Raw genomic sequence first — 26,321 nt, forward strand, 5'->3', positions numbered from 1 at the left:
CTGACACCTGACAGGCCTCGCTTATCGATCGAAACGATGGATCCTAACATTAATCATCCTTCGTATCGCAACGATAGACAATACAATTTCAGATCGCAGAAAAGTAATAACCATGTCTTGTTTGTTTTACAGAAACTGTCATTAACCTTTTTCCCCGTGACGTTCCTCGTAATCGACTCTTTAGATTTGAAGAAAAGACGATCGGATCGAAGATGAACGTATCGCGTACGAGGTAACAGGTGCTCGATACCTGGATCGTTACACCTACGTATCCGAGGTAATCTAGCAAGCGTTACCAATGAAACATCATCGAAATGGCCGCGAAGATACCGTGATAAAACTAACGTCGGCTCACGGTCTCGGTCGGAACATTTTGTACCGAGTTTCAAGAGCAGCACGGACTGCAGACGAGATCGTTAGATACGAGGTACCTAGAAATGCCATGGGGGAAAGAAACTGTGATACAAGATGGAGGGAGATAGAAAAGAGGAGAAAGAAGAAGCGGGAAAGAGAACAGTGGTTGCACTATAAGCCACCTGCAAAAAGCTGGATGGCAACCTGTTCTTCGAGCACCGATCGCGCATCTACTCTCGAGAGTTCGCTCGACTTCTGTGATGAGACTCGATAATACCCGCTTGCAGTAGAAATCGTACTCGCGGGTAGAGGAAAAAGGAAATTCTTGCCTAAAGTAAAAAGACACGGCTTGAATCAATCCTTTCCCATTTATCCTTGGACCAACGATTTCGTTGCAAATCTCCGTACAGAAACGCGAAACAACAGCGACATGTAATTAGGTAAATGTCTATTTTTATTCGATCATTCTGCATGTCGGTCGAGATACTTGTAATACTTGACAGGTTGAATTATAGCCAGGTGATAAGTTAACAAAATATGGCAACTGCGAGACATTATCATGCGAACGCGATACGTTGGCGAAGAAATAAAAATGCTGCGGACGTTGCAGTGATCTAAACGTACGAATTTCATAAGATTACCGAAGAAATTGTTTGCGAAGAGGAAAAAATACTGTTCTGTCGATGTTAATTGAATCTGCATAATGATCGCTACGATGAATAATTTATAACGATCGATTTCTTTTTTCCTTTTTTAAATCAGTTTACGCGTAGGTAAGATTTCAATGTCGTCCGTCAGAAGAGACGTCGAAGGACTAGCGAAGCATTGGTATTCCTAAAGAATCCTTTCTACCTCGACTTTATACTTTTTCTCCTTATCCTTCGACTAGCATCTCTCGTCGTCGTGTTCTCCGTTTTTGTATTCTCGTTCCTGTTCAGTGGAAAAGGACATAACCTTCGGTATGATTGCTCCTCGAACGCCAGCTTTTTCTTACATTTGCCTGGTATTCTTCAACCTGTGCTCCCGCTAAGAGAAGAGGTTTTCTTCGAACGGAAATTTCTACGAAGTCCCCTTAAAGTCTAGCGAGAGTAAACACCGGTGTGTGTGTTTTCTTGTAATGAATAGTCGCTTCGAAATGCCACTCTAATTTGAATATTTAATGAATAAATCCAGTCGATCTTTCTGGTCTCGTTAGAATTAAAACAAAAAATGCAACATGGAAAGACTTCATCGTGCTAAAAAAAAAAGAGACTTAACTGAAATGGCATCAGAGTTGTAGGTCAGTAAAATGTCAAGAGTCGACTGTATCGCGTTCTGTAACCCGAAATGGAGGGTCATACGACTCGAAGTACCTCCGACCGAAATCCCACGATCCCAGAATTCTTTTTGGGTCAGGGATTGTCCTATTCCTGAGTCGCTTCTGTCCAAACACTACGGTACCAAGGACATCTACATCAGGTTCAACGAATAAGGACGTTTAAGTGCAATAAAAACGTGTGCAGAATTTTTCACCGTGAATCTTAGAAGACATTTTGGAATAATTGATACAAATTCTTCTGCACCTGATCTCTCGTCAAATCTTACGTTCAACAAGAAAGATTGCACACCCTTATCTTTTCATTTTCAAGATTCCACGCTTTACGAGCTATTCTTCCATCACGTTTGTCATAAACAAACAAACATACCGCGTTTGACCTTTTGAACATTACGAATAAAAGCGAGCAAGCGATTGCGCGAAAAGGAAATCTGGTTTTTCGAGGCGGTCGTTACCACGGGATAATTCTTGCGTACAAAAGGAGAGTCAGTGAAATGAAAGATAAAGGCCGAGCCGCGAGAAGACGCGAAACTTCGTGACGAAGTGTGTATTCAGTGTTCCAAGTGGAAATAAAACAAACGAAGGAAGAGACCACGGTGTGGCCCACTTGCGGGAACGTGACATAACCGGTATGTAACTTCAAGGCGACCGAATGCAGCCAGCATTTAAACAAGCTTCGAAGAATTTACTTTCCGGAAACGTGGTACACGTCGTCACTCTCGTGTCGCGTGTCTTTTACTCGAACTATGACGTGTTTCACATTTAATGTCACGTTCAGTAAAATTTTTATAAATTAATCATTGCAAGGTTCTTAGTTTACGTTACAAATGATTATACGGTTGAAACGTCCTCAGGTATTATCTAAACGATACCCTGACTATTAGCACCCAGAGCTATTTTCAAAAGGTCGATAGAGGCTAGGAATATTAATTGATTACCGTGGGATAGTGATTCTCGGATAGAAACTCTAGATACGTTCATCCTCAACGTCTTAACTCCTCCACTCCCCTTTTATTTGGTTACCTGGACTTATCTCGGCAACCCTCGACCAACGCTGTCGGCGTTATTACCTTTACAAACCGAATAATCATCCGCAAACGTATACCGGCTCGAGGAACAACGTGATAGACATAACCCGTGACCCGATACCCTAATGAGAGTACTCGGGCTTCGAGGATTTATACACGAGAGACCTGTTCTCGTTGCGATGTAATCGGCCCGTTGTGTTCCGTAAATTGGATTCGATGATAGAGGGCTTTCTGCATCGCGCAGATGGTTAAACCTTCCTATACACGTATCCTCTTCGCTTGATTCCAACTTTATCTTTAAATAAAAAATCCTTGTCGTCCGCAAAGAGAAGAAAGTGCAAGGATTTGTAAATTGTAGAAATTTTCATGCATAGATTGTACGTGCTCGACGAAAGATAAGAGGGGGAGGATTAAGACACAGGTGAAAGTTCGAGATGAAAGTAACCGTTTCCTGTTTTATCTCGCTTCGACTTTGAATAAAAAAGAGAGTTCGGAAAATCAAGACTCGAAATGAAGCAAAATAAATTTTCGTCCAGCATGAAAATTTTTAATTGTTAATTGACTAACCTAGGGATTCTCGAGAAGAGTCGAAGAGTCACCCCGTTCGTATTTCATCTTCCTCGCGTGGCAATAAATTTGAAAAACAAGAAATTCAAACAATCGTACGTAGTAGATTAAAATCCTGACGATCAATCACGTGGCTCGAGACACCTTTCTCTATCCTCGGCGTTTAGTTTCGCTTTATTATCTACACGTAATGGAGTAGTTAGATAGCAGTGTACCTAATGTCGCAGACATTTGATGCAGCTACAATCCAACCACTATCCGCCTACACGGCGGTTGGTAGTGGCGTCGAAATCGGTGAATTTGCTCGTTCCATTCGAGGTGTAAGGTTACCGGTGCTTTCTGTAACGTCGAATAATAATACCGCTAGGATATCTTGATCTCACCGTGAAGATAACGACGCTGTTTATTTACGTAGACTGGAAACGACAAACTATTACCGCGATAAATAGAATGGAATCGGTTTCTACGCCATTGTTGCACTTCTAATGTAGGTGGTTCGCGAATGGACCGTGTCGGCATCAAATGCCTGTGACATTAGGTGCTATTATCTATCAGCTACTACATTATTTCGAGCGATGAGGCAACGCGCTTGTATTTCTTCGATTATCCTCGCATTACCGAGTACCACCTTCCACTGAAAGTATCTATAATTTAATCATTTTCAAAAGAACACGCATGGAATATAAAATAAGAGAAATGTATATGGGGACACTGTGATAATATCACGAAGTAGAAACCGTATTTAAAATAAAAGAAAATAATTAATGCTTTATGTATGCAACGTTGCAGTAAGAATACCGTTCCCTTTAAAATAACGCGGAAGTTGTTCCACGCGCGAATAAAGAAACCGAAGAAATCGTTGTTGCCGTAAAATGAATTCCAATGGTCGTGATTATAAACAAGCGAGTACCTGCTTGGTAAGATGAACGTATTACGCGTCCTCCAATGTAAATCAAGCTTTATTCTCTGCTCTTCCTGATCGTACTGCTTCCAGACCATTTACTATTGATATAATATAGCTATCGCCACGGTGGCAATGAAATCAGCTAGCGGAGCGTGAAAGCATAAAATCGATTGGAATAAAACGACGAAGAAATGGGGATCCCTTTCACCTAGTTTCTTGTACATTTTTTAACCTTTCCTCGAATGGAATTCCGTTTATTCGGTCCATTTATCACGGCATCAAGATCGCCAGCTTGTTTCTCCTTTTAACTTTCAAACGTTGAATTATTAGAGTGGTAAGTAAATTCAGGATATTTCCGCGTATTTTGGTGCAAAATTAGCAGAAGTTGATAGTGAAGAGGGTTGATTAAATATCAAGCTTCAAACATAACTATTATGTTACTCGAATGATCAATGGTACGAGAAAGAGTACTATTTGGAAGGTGTCAGTAAATAACAAGACAAGCCTAATGACTAACACGCCACTAGCCACCGAGGGCAAATGTTAATAGACGAGCGTCGTTCATATCCGCGACAGTGCCTAACGAGCCATTTTTCTACGTACGCAGACGTACGGTCACGAAACAAAGGAGTGCGTGGGTTACAAGGGTGGTGAAGGATTGCAGTCAGAAGAAGAAACTGCAATTTGGGACTCCCCACGACGCCTCTGCACTTAACATCGCCATTTCGTGTTCTTTCAGGCCGAGTCATAAATCAAAAAGAAACCACAACTCTGAAGCACGCGTTCTCTTCGTCTGTTTGCGCTTCCGAGGAGCTCTTGTTATTAAACGCAACTGCAATTTTAATTATGACAAGAAAGATTCAATACGTATTGGCAAGAATAAAAGATGGAAGAACGTAAGAAGGGTGAGCAAAAAAGATGGCCAGGTAATCGAGTTACACGAGAACAAACATGGGATGATTTTCCAAAGGACGTCTTCGAGATTAGGTCAAACAGGTCGAACTCATTCACCGGAACTTGAAGTATCGTAAGAACAAGCTGATAAGCGCGATGTACGCGTAGATGATCAATCTCGAGTAAGAAACGGTGGAACCATAGCCTCGAAGCTTGCTAGACTAGTCTAACTAGATGTTATCCTGTTTTCCTAGCATCCTCTGCTATCCTTCTCTCCCAATCATCCGATCGGTTCACCCTTTTCTTCCTATTCCATCCGCTTTTTTCTTCCTCCTTCCACTGCTTCTTGTTTCTCCGTCCGGGAACGTGGCCAATGGTCTCTCTTGTTCCCGTGTATCTCTCCTCGGCTCCCGTTCGATCTCGATCCATTCAGCCAAACGACCGTGAGTACATGCTCCAGATCACAGCAGCTCGATATCGGCAGCAAACGAGAACGAGCGGCAAAGAAGAAACTGATACCGCTAGTAGAACGAACGTACTTGCTCGTATGTTTTAATGAATGTAATCGAACGGAACGCCCACGAAAAGCTTCGTCCTCTGATCTTCTCTTCGCCCCCGGATTCCTTTTTGGATCCTTAGCGGTCGACAAAGACTGGTAGGCAACGACAATTCCGAGATCGGATCACGCGTTAAATCGCGAACCTCTCGAGCCCTTCGATAAATCATCTTGAGAGAAGACCACTTTACAGGGACACCCTAATAATCGAGAGGGATACGACAAACATTTATAACCGTACGGAATTGATTCGGAGCTGATATCCTCCAGGCATTTTTCAAATCGATTACCCGCGCGCACAGGGGGTACTTCGAGTCCTGACACTGACCATTCGAACGTTATTCGTCTTCCTATTCGGATGCCTCTTAAAAAGTCAAACACAATTACCGTTGATTGACATTTACCTCTGAGAAATGAGTGAAAAGAATTGGATACTGCTGAATCTCAACTGCAGATCTCGATTACATATTGTTTCCCATGGTTTTATTTCAATTATGTTGAGTAAACAGAATGGGTGTGTTTACACGAATTTTATGTTTGCCATGTAATACAAGGCACTCACCTTTTTTTTTAAATCGTTGCTTCTTACGAACGGGTAAGATCGATACCGATCAAACTTTTATCCATGATCGATAGCGTGAATGGAATCACGCTGTTGATTGGCGGCGCACGGCACGATATAAAGCTCGAAAAGGCATCGGACGAGGTTGTTCGAGTAAGCAGACCCCCGGCGAGGTGGTGAATAACGAGCGAACGCCCACCAGAGTACCACGGAGGTTCGCATCGAGATCGAAACACCGTCCGCGGACCGCGTTTAGACACCTGAACTTTACGACAACATTCAATTTTATGACAACGGCTATCAGAAGTGAACTAGAAAGCATCGCGTTACGAGAGAAGAGAACCGTTTCAACTAACCGAACGTCTTCAAGTCGTTAAAAATAAAAGCAACGTAAGAAAGCCATTTCGCGGACGGTAACGAGATGGTAGCAAGAATTATTACGATCTTCGAAAAATCGGCGGATCTTGATATTGCAAAGGGGTAATTATGAAATATTCAACCGTAAAACGGTAAATCTTCGAGAGCTTCTTTGGTATGGAATACTAAAATGAACAATTTCATAAGATTTCTAGAAATACTAAAAGCAAAAGATTTCATAGGATGTCTCGTTTAAAAATAATCAACAAAATGCTCTGGAAAGAAATTCGTCATGAACCGCTGATGACGTGCAAGTGAAAGGGATCGGTTACAAAATGAATCCTACGAGAAAGTGATTCGATGAAAGGTGAAGCTAAAAGGAATATATCGTTCTGCTGGAACGAAGTATCCTGAATTATATTCCAAAGGGAATTAACAAGATCCCCGAGGGTTAGAACGCCCACCGGTGAAAGATGCATTTCAGGATTAGTCTCTGCGAACGTGTATCTGACATCTCTCGGCACACGGTTCTCGTGTTAGTCAATTTCATAACAAGAGGGACAGCAAGGGAAGTCCCACGTTACTATCCACCTTAGTCTGACGAGGGATTACGGAATTTCCATGAACGTCTTGTTAAGAGATCGACGATCGTTGATGAACGACAAGAAAGGGGAACAATGCGCGTGTAACGGGCCAACAAATTAACTGACACTGAAAAGGAAACAAGGAATCAACGACCACCAACGAAGTAGGCGTAACATGTTCCAATTTAATCAAGTTTACGGAGTTTCCGGTGAAATTACTTACAGGTTTAGAATCTCACAACGTCCAATACTATAGGGTTATCCAAATCGAGTGTCACATTTTCAAATTGAAATAAAACGCAAAAAAATAAACATAAAAACCCATAAAAATAATCTAATGGTGTTAAATCATCCGATCTCGATGGCAATTGGTGTCTCCTCTTCGTTAAAAATGTCTCGTTCGTTAAATTTGGTCAAACGTATCAAGCTTGCAGAATGATATTGTTTTTCATAATTAATGTCATAAAATAGACTTTCTATTAAAATAAAGTAACCATACAAAAATACTTTGCGTTTTATTTCAATTTGAAGATGTGACACTCAATTTGGATAACCCTATATATTCAGCCTTTCATTCAAAATTCATTAAAATTTTGATTTGAATAAGCTAATCGAGCAATTTCAATGCTAAGAGAAACAAATCAAAGATCGGTCTCCATTCCTCGACACGCAGTACAAATGATCACGCGACCGTGCGGAGTACCGGCACGAAGCCACCGCCACCATTAGATTTCCATTAATGATTGCATTTAATAGACCCTTATGTAATTATGCGCCGAGCCACCCACGCATTGTCACGCACGCTTCTCCTCGCCCTCCCTTTTTACCCTCTTTGCTCCTACTCTTCCGTTTAATCTTCTTCGCTTCTGATCCTCTCTGTTTCTATTGTAAATATTCGTCGAAGCGATAAATGAAAATTTTACAGAGAAATTAATAAATTAATTCACGTTCAAAGTTAAACAATTTCATGCTCATTAAGACACGGTATTCGTTTTTTCTTTCACGTTTCTCGTCTACGCTTCTTCTCCGTTATCCATTTTCCATGCACAGGGAACACGCGAACTCTCCAGGAGAAGAGGACAAAGAACGTCGTTTCGTGCGAGGCCCGAGATCCGACCGACGTTCATTGATAAAACGACGGAAACCTTCCTTTTGCCGGCGCGAATTAATTAAGACGATCGATGCGTCCCGACGACCGGCACCCTCGCGATACACAAGCCCGTGCTTAAGCGTGCCGTTCTGCGTGCCTCTGTCCTCCGCCCTTATCTGGATCTTCGTGAAATGCGACGTGCGCGGTGTCCATGGCGTCCGATGACCGATCGCGAGGATTTACGTGGTTCGTTAAATTAAATTACGCCGACTTGTCTCGCACAGCTTGCCTATCGCCGATGGAACAACTTATACCGAGCTACGGAGATCGCGTGCGTTTTATAACCGAACGCGACGATGTTGCCTGCTAATATTAATTCATTTTTTACCGTAACAACCATATTAAGTATATACAATTTTTACTGGCAATATGAATCATTGTAAATGCCAAAGTTTCATCAAAATTAAGAAAGAGACTGACGTAGAGCAAACAAAATTATTTTAAAAAGTACAATTTCTAACATATTATTTAAACAAATGGAGTTTTTAACAAATTTCTTCTATACATCGATTTGACATTAAAAAACCTCAAATAAAAATGAAATTATTCTCCTACACCTCCTAGTTTCCAAGATATTCCAAAAAACGTATTTTCAACCGCAAAATTTGAGGGCTATTATCACCCATTCAACATGCACGTTTGCCGATAACGAAAAATATCTTGTGTAAGTTTCATCAAAATCGGTGCGTCACGGTTGAATATGTTTCCTTGTCAGTTACCTACGTATTGTCCTGTTAGTCAGAATTTAAATGCACGTTACGAAAGTAGAATAACGAATGCAGTTAGGCATCATCAACGTTTTGAAACGTCTCATGGTCAATTGCTGCAGCCTGTCGGAAGGTTGCCAGAGGCTCGGAGGCATAAAACTTTCATGAATCCGCGATACATCATAAGTTCTACGGCGCGCCGTCTCAAACGAGAAACTGGTTTAACTTACACGTGCAATTACTTTTAGCGTTATAACAGCTCCTATGATGACGCGCGTATAACGCGCAGGAGAGCCATATCCGACTTGAATAGCCTAGCTTTCTCAAGCACACCAAGGTGAGGCAGGTCGAAGGTGCAGAGGTTATAACGCGTCGGCCTCGTAAAGCAGAAATTATCAAGTGGTCCGTAAAGACGAGACTCATTCCCCGGCTAACGTTTCAAATTATACTCCATTACGTTAGATAAATTCTAGCGATGAAATTGAAGTTTACAATTACTGTTGCTCGATGAATGTTCCGCGGTGACGGTTAAAATTCTTTTTCTAATTGATGTTTCTGGGAATTGGGTCAGTTATCGAGAAGAAAGCGAGATAGTCTAAAAATTAGATGTAGAAAGAGAAGCGACGAGATTGGGTTAGTGGGGCAACGACTGAAAGATGCGAGAAAAAGCGGACCCCATCATTCGTTCCGGTTCTACTCGATCATTGGATGCTGCTGCATCATCATCATCTAACAAGGCTCCAATATCAAGAAGATTATATGGTAGATTCTTAACAGATTCTGTGTATCTTTCTTTGCGCTTCGAATGCGCTTGACACGCTTTAACAAAGGAAAAACACACTCATCCCTGACATTTTTTAAAAGGCTCGATCGTTGATCAGAATTTCTCTAAGGTTCGTTTCATAGAAAGCTATGACATCGATTAGGATCGGTATGATTGATCGGTATCGATTGAATTCGAAGGCAGAATGCCGAGGACTCGAAGAACGCACAAAATTATGTCACGATATAATTGAAGTGTGACAAGGTGTTCAACTAATTAATTTACAACGCAAGACACACGCTCGCCTTCGATTAATGTGTCATCCTATAGATCATATAGATGAAACTAGAATTTTAATTATAAATACTTCTAATTAGCAATTGCAAATCTATTTCTAATTACAAATCGGTGATTTCATCCGTAACCTAATACATTCTCTAGTTACAGTTTACTCAACCGGAGATTTACATAAATTAACCAATCGTTTTCATAAATAAGCAACGTCGTTAACACCGAGGATGGATAATAAATTGTTCCAAAGGCAGAGGTTCCGTAACCTCTTTTCCTTAAAGCGTGACGGAGAGGCATGCGCGGATGTCGAAACGAAATATTTAATGACGGTGTCTGTACGCGATGACACAATTACACATACAATTAGTTGCAACGGCAACGGCGATGCTCAGCCAAGCCGTTGAACGTTCGAGCAATAAAACGACTATGGAAAAACGTTCTCGAATCCCGGTTTCTTAGAAACGGAACCGTCGAACCGTCAAACGGAGGGACGCGAAGGAAAAAAAAATTGCAGGGAAATGTTTTCATACGAAACACCTAATGAACATGGTTGGCCCGCTAGAAGCTAAGCAATGAGTTTTTACCTCGTGAAATGATAATAAGCCGCTACACGACAAGCATTTTCGCCTTGCGTAAATGGTCATTGAGCAGCACTTTAGCTCGCTTCCACGAGCCCCGTAAATAGTACGTGCAACAACCGCAATGATACCGGTGGAAGGAAAACTTTCGGCCTGCAACAGAAGCAAAACGCGCGTTCCACGCAACGCGTATGATGAAATTAACCGTTTCGAGGATTACGAGATAATCAAGCGCGAAAACGGATGGAATTTAATTAAGGTACACCGCGAGCTCAGCTTATCCTCGCTTTTATGTACCGCGCAGCTGACTACCAAAAATGGTAACGCAAGTTTTACGAATTCTTGCGATGCACAATTACCTTTATACTATTAACTAAAAATTTATGAACTAAAGATACGTCAAAATATGCACGAGTGGAAGTAAGTTTTATTATTCGGACACTATAATTAAACGTCCTTCTTACAATTAGTCACCAATTTTAATGAATTTTAGTCTCTAGTCTAATTATCGCCTGTGTTATTTGAAACCACAATTTCGCAATTCACAATGCTGCAAACGTTAATGCATTTTCGAACGAACATAAACTTCAATCTGTTGTAACAATGTTGACGAGACCGCGTCTCGTCGAAGATTATAATACTCTTATGAATTCTCGTCGCGAAAGGAAAGTCATTTAGCAACGTCTTCATTAGAGGGCGGCAGCGCGCAACGCGACGCGGTACGATCGTTACGGTTTACGAGCATTAAGAAAATGCGTTAATACGGACTCTCGTGTGCCTATAAACATACGGCTAGCTGATGGCCGCTATAACCGAGGCCTTTTCGCAGATGCGACTCTAAACGATATCCCGTAATTGATCTTCTATCTCGTAGTCGTTAAACCTTAGCAAATGGTGAATGGCTCTTATAGCGATCGCGAGAGGAGAGCATGCCTTTGCAGCCCACGTAAGCTTGCTAGACAAAAGGAAATCAAGTCGAAAGATAAGTTTCTCTCGTCCTTACCTTTGCGTCGAGATGACAATTAAATTCACCGGTTCTACCGCGAAGGGGTTGAACAATTTTCACGAGTATAATATTGACATTGAGTCCGACCATTAGCTCGCGCGAAAGAAAGAAGCCTGGGCTCCAACGAGACATTATCGTCTATAAAGTGGACGATCAACAGGTCCACGGCGTGTTTTCATCCACATTCTTGAACGCGTGTCCGACCACGTAGCTGGTACGAGGTTGACGCGATAAAAATGCCCGCGAGAGGATGTACGCAGTCTCACGAAGTGGACGTGGGTTATCTGAAATGAGCGGCTCAACCTGGACCGTGAGAGCAGCTCCGAGCAATCGGTTTAGACGAGTTTGAGCTTTTTGCTCCTCCGTCTCGATCCGGTTGATGGATGATCCTCGAGTACTGCTGTAATATAGTCGCGTCCGCTAACATCCGCTCGTACGAGATCCTCACCGGACACGAGAGAAAGAAAAAGAAAACTCTACATCGTCGGGGAAACGCTGACACACGATCCAGTTTGTCGTCGAGTAGATTATTACAGAAATGCGGAGGGAAAAAAGGCCGACGAATTATATCAACCGGAATTAGCTAGGCTCCTTTTCAAGTTCGAGTTCGATTGCTCGTGGAATTCTGAGAAACCCGCCGGTGTCGCGACAATTTTTCATCCAACGTTCCTTCGAAACCTGTTTAGAGTTGCCGCGATTATAGCTACGTGTACTCGGCTTTCTTACGACCGTTCGCTCTGGGAAATTGCCAGCTGATATTCTGATTAAAGAAGAACGATTAAGGTCTAACATCGTGTTGTAGAGCCACGATCTTTGATAAACCTTGCACACGCCGCGTTTCCTCGAAGAATTATTAGGGACGCGTCAAAAATTTACGAGCGTTTTGAATTTTTCCATGAAATTTCTTGAAAGCCACGAAATACTACATCGGCTAGCCTTTTTCTAAATAACCATATTGTGTTCGCGAGACAAAGGGTTGATATCTTAGAGGAACATCTATCTCTTACGTTTTTCTCCTTACAACGAATTACTCAATATTTTCCTCGGATAACGCATAAAATTAAGATCATCGTAATAACGTTTTATAATACCTCACCGTTTGCGCACTAATTGTTAGCCATTACATCATATCTGAAGGAACACCTGTTTGATTTCCAAGCATGCACGTGTGATTCGTTTAAGTCCTATAACAGGATTTCCAAATTTTTTGTTTTTTTACCTAATTGCACGTTCGGAATAAATGGTTTATGTGAAATTCACTCTCGGCGAATATCCCAAGGAGTAAGCTCGCAACGGGATGAAATATGTTCACCAAGTGAAACTCCTAGATTCCCATTGCTCTTTAAATCTTGTTCAATAAATTTTCCGAGAAGAACGGGGATCCCGTGAACGTTTAAATAAATCTTTGAACGTCTGAAAGCCGTCCCTGCAGGCGTTCTATTGTAGACATACTTTATATCGCAATACATTACAATTAATGCTACCAGAAAAATGTCAGTTGAAGCTCGCGTTACTGTTTCCTACTTTACTTCGGACATCAGAAAGATATACGAGTTACTCAAATCGGTATTTGATTGCATTTACCTTTACGAGTCTCCGAGTTCGTTTAAAAATATGTGCTAATTTAAAAAAGAAAAGAAACGCTTAATACTTTGACGACCTGTGTCAAGTATTCGTGATTCTATAATTTATTTCTGTTTGCTGCATCGTGTACCAATTCTGATTTAAAAGCTGGTAATTTTATGGACGTACATTACAAAAATTTCCGAACATAATTCTCTCGATAATCTCTTCCGTTATAAAAAGAAATGCAAAATTACGAGAGCCATAGAATCCATAAAATATGCGACCGTAAAAGTGTTAAGTACATTGAATAGCCAGCGTTCGCCATTATGATATTTGAAAAAAAAACGCACTATAAAGCGTAGTTTGAAAATAGAGAAGGTTTATGAAAAATACATCGACGGCGTGGTATCGCTTCGGTATAAACCATTTTGATATTTAATAAAAGGACCAAGGTTTGAAGTTACAGTGGATTAATTACAAATGATGGTGCTGTTTACTGTCGCCTTTGTGCGCAAAGACGATCGTAATTTTGCATTATACTCGATATTAATATCGTAAACAGGATACCTGGCGAACTATAAAAGTCTAACTACTGGTAACCAAGCGGAAGCGTTATTTCTATATACGATTATCGTTGTCAGTCTATAGGAGTTCACAGCATGACTATTGTTATATTCGAATGACAATAAAATTCGAATTTCAACTTCAAATTATTCGAATAGGTAATTTAAATATTGAAATTATCTACTGGTGGAGATGAGCTACTGGTTACGATCAATAACTTAGAAATAAACGTCTAAAGGATACAAAATAAATAAATAAATAAAGAAGAGAATATAAATCGGCATATATTCTAGCGTAAAGGAATCAGGAAAATCAGGATGCCTTCTATGGATCTCGATGGAAAAATGGTCACGAAGAAGACTTTCACCTGACGAAACGCTTATTGGAAAAATAAAGCATCCACGAGAGGAACAGACTCGAAGCCAGGTAACTCGATTGAACGAGCTGGTTGGTGCAATCATCGGTACCCCCCATACAACGGCAACCACCTTCAACGGCAAGACATAACAAGAGATGAACCAACCGAGAGAGGGAACACGACGTAAGAGGCTTTAATGCTTCGTATCACGAGAAAGAGAGATCGTACGTGCGTATACAGCTCGGGTATTAATGGATTGAGTGTTATCTCACGAATTCGACGCGTCGTACCGATTAACGAACAGCCTTACACCCTAATGAGGGTATAATTAAAAATGAAGAAAAAGTAACGAAGCGACGAGAACTAGATCCTTATCGAAACTACTTGTGCAGATAATTAACAGTTTATGGTAATCCTACACTTTATTCGAGTTGTAATAGAAAGATAAGGAAAAAAGACCGAGCAGAAATAAGCTGCGCGATTAGTTCCCTCGCGTTACGGAGATACACTCTGGGAGACTTCAACGAGCGCACAAGCGGTATCGCCGAGATTCTAACAGTACGTTTAGATAATCCGAACGATTCGATATGATATTTGTTCCTAAAATTACCTAATCCAATATTCTACATATTTTTATTATAAAGATACAATGACAAGTGTTTAAATACCCAAGGACAACAATGTAAATTTCACAGATTACGAGCAAAACACGCAGAAGTTACGTTTCGATTGTGTAAATTCTAACTAAATCACGTGGGTATACGAGAGAACCGCGATCGACGATGTAACCGAACAAAAAAAGAGAAAAAAAAGAAAGAAAGAGGAAGGGATTTTACACGGCGCGCTGTATCCCGACAGAGGCTATTCCTCACCGTTGTCCAGCTTCGTAATGATGGATAATGACACAGGATGCCAGTGACCGGTATAAACCTGCGCGCATTCACCGAGAGAGGACCACGACGACGTTAACTCGTATCATATAAAATGGCGAACGAGACAGAAAGAAAAAGAGAGAAGAAGAGTGGCATCCGTTTACCACCGGAGATTCCGCTTCACCTGCGTTCAGCTTATACGCCTCGTGTACACGACTGCACACGCTGTGTAACACAGCGAGCGTAAGGTGCGTTGCGTGGTCGACACACTCTGTGTTGTCCTCTCCCCTTCAACCCCCGTCCCCCCTCTTGTATACGTCCAACCAAGATCCCCTAAGGAGGGCTCAATCTTTACAACGTGGCATGACACAGTTGCAAGGGACCAGTTTTCGTTCATAAGAATTTGCTTTTTTAACGGGATACAATCTCATTTGAAAGCCACCATGACTACCATTGGAAACTGACTTTGAGATTTTTATTGAAGATCGTTAGCACGAACAACTACCATAGCGAACGGAATAACGCGAGGTTCAAACGTTCCAGTATGAATCGTAGAGTAGTGATTCTTATTTTCTTTAAAAATTCAATCTTCGATATTTTGTTGGCTAAAAATAGCGAAAGGATAGGTTGAAACTAGCCCTCCCTTTAATCATCCGACACACCGAGTCAACGTTTAACCGTCCATGTTTCACGATACCCGTGATCATTGTTTTATTCGCAATCAACGATCATTTCTGGCGAACGTGACGGTGATTCGACCGTAGCTTCTACGTCCATCGCGTGTCAGTGAACACGAATCGCAGGTAATTGTAGCGATGTGCTACCTCTTGGGTTCAATAAATAGAGAGACCTTGATGTTAAACCGGCCCTTAGTAACGCGACTGGTTATTACCGGCAATTGATTACTTTTTCTTCTAATTACGGATGCACAAGCCGTAGGAAACAAGTTTTCATTAGATTGTCGTTACGGTTTCATCGTGAGTCATTTATATCGCAGATTTCTATGAATAGAAGACAGGTGTGAACAATGAGTGTAACTTTACAGAAAGGTTCTCTAGTTTCTCTCCTTTCATCGATATCTTTTGATCTTTTCTATTATCTACTTCGACTTGTCGACCACAGAATACCGAGCAGGTACAAACCGCATTGTCAAATATAGAAAATCTAGGCTTTTGGTTTAGAGTTCAGAATATGAAGCTTGTGCAATTTTACGAAGCATTGTATTGTATATTCTTATAGCGACTCTGGTCATGACTCTAAATTTCCGACGTATAATTTCTTCTTATTAAGTTTCATTTCAGATAACAGCACTGATAAAAAGGATTACTAGATAAAATATAGCAGAACGACACGCGGTCCTGCAAGTTAACTATTGCTGAACGTTTACCCTACACGCCCATTTCTTCCCAAGTATCCGTAGCTGCACGAGTGCAGTAAGTATTTACGTTCGCCTGTGCACACCCGAGTTGCAGCTCCACTCGATAATCGTTATTTTAATCGTCATCGTTACCTTTTTAATTACCACCGTCGTTTCTGGGAATCTCGTCCGTTTTAATCGAGCTACTGCCCATTTACCGCATTAATGATAATCATAAACTCAAAACGTTAGACCACGTGAATTGTGATGCAGTATCTCGTTCGATACGATACGGGAGACATTTGCGAAGGAGAACTAATTTAATGAGCCAATCGAATATTTCAGTAACAATTTATAAACGATACGATCAAAATATGCACCATGTTGAAATGAAATTATTATCAAAAAAATGTAAGGACGAAATAAACTAATTGATTTAGTTAAAGAATCATATATTTACAAACGCTTATGACTTTCGCATTTATTCCTCGCCTTTCAATCTAGCTACTACCCGTTTAATGCTTCAACGATAATCATAAACTTCGAACATTACACGACGTGAACGAACGAATCGTTTCTCATTTCTTACGACATTAAGTGCATTCGCAATCTCCTTACCGAAGGAAAGTAATCCGATAAGATAATCATGAAATATCTCAGCGACAATTTTCGAACGATAAGATCGAACTATTAGATTTAAATAGAACCGATTGCAAATTTTTATCTGAAAAGAAAAAGAAAAGAATGAAAATTCCTATACAATGAATGATAAGTATAGCTTTTCAAAAGAAGATTCCTCCACCAGGAACTGATTGAAATAACTGTAGAATCACGCAGCCACAAACGCTCGTGACTTTTACATTTACTTCTTACTATATCAGATATCATGTGAATCAAACACTGGCATAATACGCTATTATGAATAGTATAAGCTCCACACCCTCTCCTTTACAGGTATCGAGCCAATTGTACTCGCATTTGCGTTCACCTGCGCTCACCGGTGCAATCGCCGGTACCACCTGATAATAGCCATTTTCCTTGTACCTTTTTCAAACGGACCCGTTCGCCGTTGCTCCGCGGTTTCTACCGTTTAAAATTTATTTGCCCGACGATCGAGGCGGTATCTCGGGAATAGAAAAAATAACACCCGTCCCCCTTCCCATATCGACTTAACGAATCCCCGCACGGTTGCCCGTGTAAACGATGCATGCGATTTCGCGATCCCACGAGAAGCTATGACAGCGAAATGTTGGCAGTGTTCGCGCGAGCACCATTGTACTGTCAGCGGTGGCAAAATCTCGGGCAGAACGGCAAGTAACGAGGCGGTATCGAGACGTCAAAACGAGGCGAGAAAAAAGGCCGCATACCGACCGGCCGGAACCGGGCAGAAACAGGCGAAAAATATCACCGTGAACGATAATTATCGTCTTGCGATAGCAATTTATTGCCGCCCCGATGGCTACGCAACAACCGAGCGCGTTTTTCGCCAGCGACGTTTACTGCGATTCGTGCGAACAAGTGCGTGTTTATTTAGCAATTATACACCTGAACGATGCTTTTTTTTCTCTTATTTCTACCCAAGATTACAGGGAAGTTATTTCTGTGTGTTTGGTCATGCTCGAGCTAAGCTGTGAACACTGTGCATCGAGTTTTAGCAGGTGCAATCACGCCTAAACGTCATAAATATAGCAAGTCGAGGTATATACGAGTTTTCATTAAGCCATAAAGATTAAATTTCAGCAATGAAAGTATCAATGAAATTATAACTATTCGTTAGTTTTCGCAAGAACGAGCGCGAAAGAAGGAAAAGCCATATCGGTGCGGAAAACCCAATTAAACGGGTTAACGTCCCTAATTGCATTCGCTGGTGAAATTACGAAGCAAGTTTTCTCAGCTCATAAAAGCCAGCCCAAAAAAGGGTGCACCTCGCACAGAAAAGTCGAATAACGCAAGAAAACGCGATGACTCTACTCGTTACTGGAACACACCGCAAAATAGACTGTCCTTTCATCAACTGTAATTCACACTTCATTCTCCGCGAAGTAATGTTACAAACGCGACAAAAAAAGTGGCAAGGTTTGCTCGATGCAAATTGAATTGTATACGAGTTTGCGATTGATGAAAATGATTAATGATCGGCTACGCGCAACTACCATAACAGACACATAATATTGTATCGATTGTCATTACTAATTACCATACTGACATTGAGTTCATTTCAAATCTATTCATAGTTTCATTAACATCCTTTTTATCCTGCGATCTTACAGTTTCAATTACCATTGAAACGATCCTTGCAAGTTATATTCAAATAAAATATTTTCTCAGAAACTGTACAGCAAATTGAACATTATTGGGGTTATTACAGAAATAATTGGCAAAATTTCAATTGCTCGTATATGGAGAAATAAAGGGACCAATAAAATTGTGGAAAAACGTTCGATAATGCGGGAGAACTGGTTTACTGTCCAACTTTCAATGGCAAGTATACATGATTTATTACAAGTTCGTTTAAATCTTGTTCGAACTGTATCCGTGCTTGCAACACAAACGAACGGCAAAGCTGTCCATAGCCATATAGGCAAACCTTGAAATCCTTGCATTGCATTACACGACTATACACGTAACATGTAGAAGGCAATACGCAACAGGTTAAGGAACACACTGCGACCCTGACAATTACTATCCTTAAGATAATGAGCGTGCAATTGTATAAAGTATCCAATAAATTATTAAATTTTTATCGTGAAATCTTATCACAACAGCTTTCTCCTAGAAATCTAAATACAATATTACTCTAATTCTGAATAAAAAATTAACAAACTATCTAAGTAATGTTGCAAATTAATAAATCTTGGATTTTTCGATCGATAACATGTATCGTCGAAGATTCTAACGAAGCAAGAAAAATGAAATTAATTATAACCCAGCAGGAACCGTCATGAGCGAAGAAGAAAGCAATCAAGCGTTACTATCCTTACGTCTACCCAAAGTATCGAGTGATTTATTAACGATCAACGTTTCGAACAGTAAATAACGTTAACGAATCGTAAATCCCGTATCGTTAAACAAATGCTCGAGGCGTATCAGCTTCGTACAGTTAACTCTTGGCAAGGTTCGCGTATTTTCTTCCTCTTCAAAACACGTACGCGTGTAACACCCACATCACGATTGGAAAAGAATTCTATTAATTGGCAACGTTTACGTTAACAGGTTAATTACTATGGAGATCATCGGTGAGCAATGCCTTAATTAACTGGTTACTTACGAGGAGAAATTTTGAAGTAATCTTTGATTTTATCTTTGACGATCTATTTGCTCCTAATTTACGAAAATTTTGAATTGTTCGCGATCAATCGGTCAGAATATCTCTAAATTAATTCTCTTGCATGATCCTTTCGACACGTGTAAACGTTACACCATATCCTGTACCGCTTCGCAACGCGACTACTCGCCACAACGAAGTTTAGCCAAAGAATTTCGATTTAATTAACGACGACGCGTTCGGGAGAAAGATATTCCATGGGCGAGCCTACAGTGTCGCGGCGTCAAATTCTATTTAACTCTGTTGCATATTTAAACGTTCGCCTGTCGATAGAAAGCGCGATCACGCAAATGATCTGCACGCACAGTTAGACGCCTGTTTAGTAGCTCATCGAGTTGGCACACGACACCTTCTGCGACACGCACAGAAACGCATTTCCGCCTTTCTAAACGAATGCAAATCAAACGAACAGGATCGAACCGATGGACGCGGTCCAACGATGACCGATAACATTCTTCAAAGACGTGGGAAATTTTTCTAGGAACGGTTAAACGTGTTTTTCATTAACACCTTCGTAACTGATCGTTCGAACGCGAACACCCATTGTAATGAAAATATAAATAATTGAAAAATTATATAGCGGATAATTCCTAATGGTAGCTCTCACATATTTCTTAAGGTGCATTGCGAATTCAATGATTGTTTTATGGCCCGCTTAGAAACTGATACAATAGAGTGGATTACACAGAAGGATGGTTGAAAGTATCCGATAAAGCAACGATTTCACGCAAATTTTCATGGCATAGAAACCAAGGGAAAATTAAATTTCCCCGTGAAAAGTAGGCGTACGTTAGAGAGATAAGTTTGTAAAGACACAAGGCCTTAGCCGGCGAACGTGTAATACTTTCACAGAAGCGTTAGAGCAAAGGTCATTCTTCCTTGGCAAATCCGAGACGAGTAACAAAGTTCAAGCATTCACCGTCATACTTACTGATTTCACGAGACTGCAATTGCTATACGGTGAAGAGAAAATGTTTATAAATCTCTACTATTTTCAATGAGCTCGCGAAAACTGATATATAAATAATTTTCATTTAAAACATACTAAATTGTTAATTTGTTAATTGTTAATTTGTTTAGGATGATTGAAATATATTCTAAATAACGCACTAATGAAAAGTAAATATAATATTGTACGTGATATTAACATTGCTAATATCAATTCTATAGTAAGGTCGAACGTCTTTTAAAGAGGCATCGTGACACACATTGTGCAACTAACATCAACCACACTTTCGATAATTTAAATGAGCGGTGACATTCAATGCAAATCGTGACGCGTATAAAATCAACAACGAGCAGACAACGACTGAAGGAAGCACTGATTCCTTTTTAGCAACCCACGTAGGAAACAAACATAATTATTGCAATTAAAAATAATGAGCCCTTTAATACATTTTACAAAATTAATTTGGTAAAATAATTGTGACTACTACGGTAGCGATTAACGTGTTAAATATTTGAGATAATATAAATAGAGATAATTAATCGAGAGTAATTATTGATTAATTAACAAAGATAATAAATAGTGATTATTGTTCATTAGATTAGAACCATGCAAAGTAGGTATATTATATATATCAAAGAAATTAAAAATTCAAGGTGGAACTGTGCAAAAACAAATAATAATTCATAAGAATATTAAACTAACCTGTATCGATGCGATGGCGGGCGTTGGTCTCGTTCGCCGGAAGAAGGTCGTCGTACTCCAGTGTCATCACATCCTTCACGTGAACCAGTATAATTACGGAGGTTATCAGCATCAACACCATCGTCACCACCGATCGGTTCACCGTCATTTTGATATAGGAAACACGCGTTTTATCGGCCACGAGAAATCCGTCGCGCGACACAAACTACGTCGTACGATCACATTTTCGCCACCCCGAAAGGTCCGCGCTTCGAAGATGAAAACTCGAGGTTAACGAGCGCCCGAAGCGTGACGTTCGAATGTCGGGGTTGCGTGCGAGACTCGAATCCATGCATAACATCAAACACGAACGAACAGGACGAAACGAGGACGAGAGAAAATTATAAACACACGAGAGCTCAGTTACGACCAACTCATCTTCGCGGCGTCTTCAAACTGATACGACGCGAAGTTGTCCCTTGAGGGATGCGTGATCGACGCATGCGCAGATCGAATCAGCCGTCATAATTACTGCGCATGTGACAGCGTCAAGTGTTAAATGACCGCGTATACCGTTCACGGGTGAGAAACTCGAGGTCGGTGAAACTTCGCGAATCCTCTTCGTCCAGTCTCTCTCTCTCTCTCTCTCTCTCGCTCGTCCTTTTAAAATTCTCTCGCCTCCTCGAGGGTTGTCAGTCAACAATACTCGGTTACACTCCTCGTCGCGTGTCACTCCCGTACACACGTAACTGAACACAGCTTACCGACTCGATAATAAGAAAAAACAATCGGGGTCGCGCGTGCTACCGGTTTTAAAAGAAGTGTGCGCTTGCCGCACGAGTCCATGCCGCACTGCTAGACGGCAGTCAGGTGTTTCAAGCAGCCGCCAAGCGACTCCACCACCATCTGTCGACCGATCACCGAACACTCGGTGTCGCGCTTAAGCAACTGGCGGGCTTTTCACGCGCACGTTCCCTTACCCTCGTTCCCTCTCTGTGTGTCACGTGGCCATTTCATTCATGGAGACAGGTCCTTTTACACTACGCGCATGTGTGTGCGTAAACGCCAACCGAGTGCACGGCTAGCCGTCCGACTGTTTTCTTTTTTCTCTTACATACCACTCAGCATCTGAAAGACATACATATAATATAGTAATTAAATCAGTGTCCTCTTGTTATCATTGCATTACTTTCATATGTAACGAAGTATTGTTCAAACTTCACTTCTTTAATAAACCAATTTCGATGCCCTGCAAGATCTTCTTATAAAAATGCATACACCGTAACCGGCGGTTCTTCGAATCGACTCAACCAACGAAATCGATTCAAGGAATATTTAAATTTAAAATTTCGAATAATCGACGCGTGTCTTTCACACCCTATCCCCTTTTTCTTCTTTTAACATGCATCAATGATTCAAATTTGTATGCTACATAAATTTTGATTTGTAAACGTGTTGTACAGGAAAATGATAGTATATTTGTTTATAAAAAAATTCTGACGTCCCGTATTCTTCTTTCGGATACAGGTTTCTCCCTCCGCGATTACTAAACTTCAAACGTAGCGTGTAAATCTTACTCAACGTGGACAAAGCGTTTGCCAACCACCTTTTGAACAGTTTCCTGCACGAAAGCATCCGATTTGTTCGTTACCTACATTTCCTTATCCCCGCTGTGTCGCATTGTCTCTCTTTGCCATTCCGATCCCTAGCAAGGTAAAACCGCGTGGCAATCACGTAAGCGGGACCACTCCGCGAAGAGGACACGGATGCCTCGGTCTACCGGTATTTAATTAAGCCCGGTCGTTCGTGAAAAAAAGTCGTTGGTACAGGAAGCGATGGGTTTCGAGTACGCGAGCAGCGGACCGTAGTTCGAGCCCCGTTACGGGACAAATGCATTGGCGTAGCCTCGATCGACCACCATAACTTTGCTTTAACACGAATAATCCCGACACGGTAGCGTACAGACCACGCCATTGCAGAATGCCGGTGCAACCTCTCCAAGGTATTCCAAGGGATCGCGAACTATGTCGACCTTAAAAATTATCGACACGAGGCAAGAGAGTAATGGTCAGAGCGTAACAACGGCTTTGTCTTTGTCGCACGATCTCCTTTTCACCTTTTATCTCGCTCTATCGCCACGAAAGGCAAAACGATCTGCTGTTTTTCACCCCGACAAGAAAATGAACGGTCGAGGAACTTCGAATCGTAGGTCGATCACGACGCGTGATCTCTGACTCGGTACATTTCTTGTCTTATTGGATACACGGAGGCAATTGTACGTGATTTTATTAGGTAAATAAAATGTACGTCTGCCCTGATTCTAGAAGGATTTTATCCCTGTTACGAGAACATGGCTGATTCGCAATTTCGGTATAATGCCTAAACGCGATACACTACGTACCAACGAAATTCTTCTATGGTTCTTCGCTTTATTCGCTCGTTTTTTCAAGCCTCGGGGGACATATTCTCACGAAATCCGGTTCTACTGGTTTGGGGTTAGATACGAAGGTGAAGTTTAGCTGCAGTGGCCCGAGAAATCGGCACCTCTGCTGATTACTACACAACATTGCATCGCATTAGATTAGTTCGTTTATTACGTAAAAGAATGGGGTCGGCTGTCATAGCTGACGGGAGAAATTGTGACATTACATTTAGATATCAAAGATAATTATAGAAATTCTTAGTCAACGTGTGCAACGAGAAAGGCGTGCACCATTCAGATAAAATAAAGACAATTAAGTTCTTGGAACAAAAGGGAAAATGTAAGGCTACACTAAGAAATTTGCCAGGTACATCCTAATTAACTCGACCTACATAACCGAGGTCCGTAAAAGGCAACGATGAAAAGAGATACGAGTAAATCGATGGTCCTCATTAGTCGAAACGAGAAAACGTTCTAATTTTTGATACAAGTTAATCTCTATTAACTTCTCGCAAATATATCCAATAGGAATTGGTCATTTATCGCTCGTTGGAATGTCATTTAGAAGGGATATCGCTTCTTTTCCTCGTTTTCCTAGCTCGATTCATACGAATAAATGAGAGGACATTAGTGGCGCTCACATTACTGGCTGTCACGTTCGCCAAGGGGATGAAATTTATTGCCTCAAATTGGTCACAAAATACGCCATAAGTCTCGTACAATTTACGACTGTACTAGCAATGTTGACGACGCAGCCCGCGAAATACGTCTCTCTCATATAATATTATACGAGGGCAATACGAGAGACCGGGTGCATTTAAATATTCATACGCAATGCATCACGCACCATACATCAGCTCGAGGCTGCGTGTGTTACGACCACGAAGCCGACCAAACGTACATACAGTATTCCTTTAACCCTTTCATTCACTCGTGCGATTTTTAAGTAACAGACAAGATTTTGTTCATAAGTTCATAACTTCCCTTTCCCCCTTTTTCATTTCACCCCTTAAAGAAATATTTCCTTTTGCAAAAATCATTTTTAATAAATTTTTCAAGTAACAATAGTCAAATTTATAATAAAGTTCACTGTATTTGTTTTTAACAACTAAAGAAAAATATTGTTTCAATACCTTAGATTGTTAATAGTATTTGTGATACTTTTTCATCCTATATGCTTCATACAGCTAAACGCTTTCTCCCTCTCAACGGGTTGTTAATTTCTCTCCGTAAGAGCCACGGCGGTAGGTTTAATTAAAAATTGAGGTGGTCAGAATATCAGGTAGAAGAATAAATTTAACGCGTACCAGCCATTAATTAGTGTACCACTTGCCGGCATTCTTGTTGTACAAGGCGGACGTTGCGTACACGCAGAAGGTGGTTTCGGAAAAAAAGCTACCACAAGTGGACCGATTTGTTTGTCCTGAGCTGGTGTAGTATGTAAAAACTGGGAACAGTAGTGCATAAAATATGCATAATACGTTTTCATTGGTACGAACAAGCTCGACCATTTATCTTTGTGAAAATTTTCGTACACCAAGAGTATTCATGAACTAGCTCTGTGCAATCATAAAACAAGAAGACGTGATTGCTGGTTTGAAGACATTATTTATAAATGGACATCAAACATTCATATTCATAAAGCCAACTAGTTTAAGAACCTGATATTTTTTATTGAAAATAAAAAGTGAAGGCGCTGAGGGAGTCAGGAAGGGGTGCGCTAGTTGAATGCTTGACGAACGCCCTACTGTCGGCACGCATTGTGGGTTGAATACCATAAATATTTCACCCACGAGAATACTACCCTTTACGCCTGGGTGGCGCGTTTCGTGTATCAAACTCATTACTTTAATTCCACGAATTTCGATGCCACGTGTACCTCGTTAAAGTTTTGCGCTTTCGAAGGACGCGAACAACGAAGTAAGTGGCGTTCAATTATAAACGTAAACAGAAGTCGCGGCATCTGATATTGACAACACCAATGTCACGAAACTCGATATCGGGAACCGGCTTAATGGGACACGATAAAGACGATCCACGTAGCCGTGGGATCCGATACAAAAGAGCCCGGACCCATGGGAATCGACAGCGACGATCTTGAACACGTAGGATCCAATACTAACGACCCCAACTTCTTAGAATGCAGTACGAACAATTTCGAACTCGTTAAATGCCATCGAAACTATTCTGATATCATTTATTTAGGGTCTATAAGTTCGTGTATACAAGCAAAGGGATCGAGTTTAAACGTCTGAAATATGTTAACATCCCTGAAATTCTGGAAACTAAGAAGGTTTAGAACTTTAGGGACCAACCTGATAAAAGGAGTGTGATTTGAATCAAGGCATTCTAACGAGGACTTCGTGATCCGAAACATTACATAATCTCGGGATATATCAGGACCCAACAGGATCCCCTCAGTTGGAACTTCCTAGAATCCCCAAAGGCTCTGGAACCTCTTATCATTCCAACCCAACAATTTCTGAGAATAGCACGAAGTAGCATCACACGAGCGTTTTTTCTATGCAGTACACAGCTCAATTTGTTATTCCTTCTAATGCACCAGTCGGAAAAGAAGAGAATCCTAAACACGAAGAGAAGTGGTCGCGGT

The 26,321-nt window shown here is 41.0% G+C and overlaps 1 protein-coding gene across 1 annotated transcript in view; it reads right to left on the bottom strand.

Annotated features, from left to right (window-relative positions):
• The window catches only part of LOC114875501 (serine-rich adhesin for platelets-like), a 145,633-nt gene extending 123,505 nt beyond the window's left edge, over positions 1-22,128 (bottom strand). Inside the window, exon 1 of the mRNA XM_029185863.2 lies at positions 21,310-22,128. Within this exon, the coding sequence (XP_029041696.2) occupies positions 21,310-21,457 (148 nt within the window). The 5' untranslated portion in view covers positions 21,458-22,128. The remainder of the gene's footprint in view (positions 1-21,309) is intronic.
• Between the last annotated feature and the right edge of the window lie 4,193 nt (positions 22,129-26,321).

Source organism: Osmia bicornis, chromosome 2 (assembly GCF_907164935.1).
Source record: "Osmia bicornis bicornis chromosome 2, iOsmBic2.1, whole genome shotgun sequence".
Classification (NCBI taxonomy): Eukaryota; Metazoa; Arthropoda; class Insecta; order Hymenoptera; family Megachilidae; genus Osmia; species Osmia bicornis.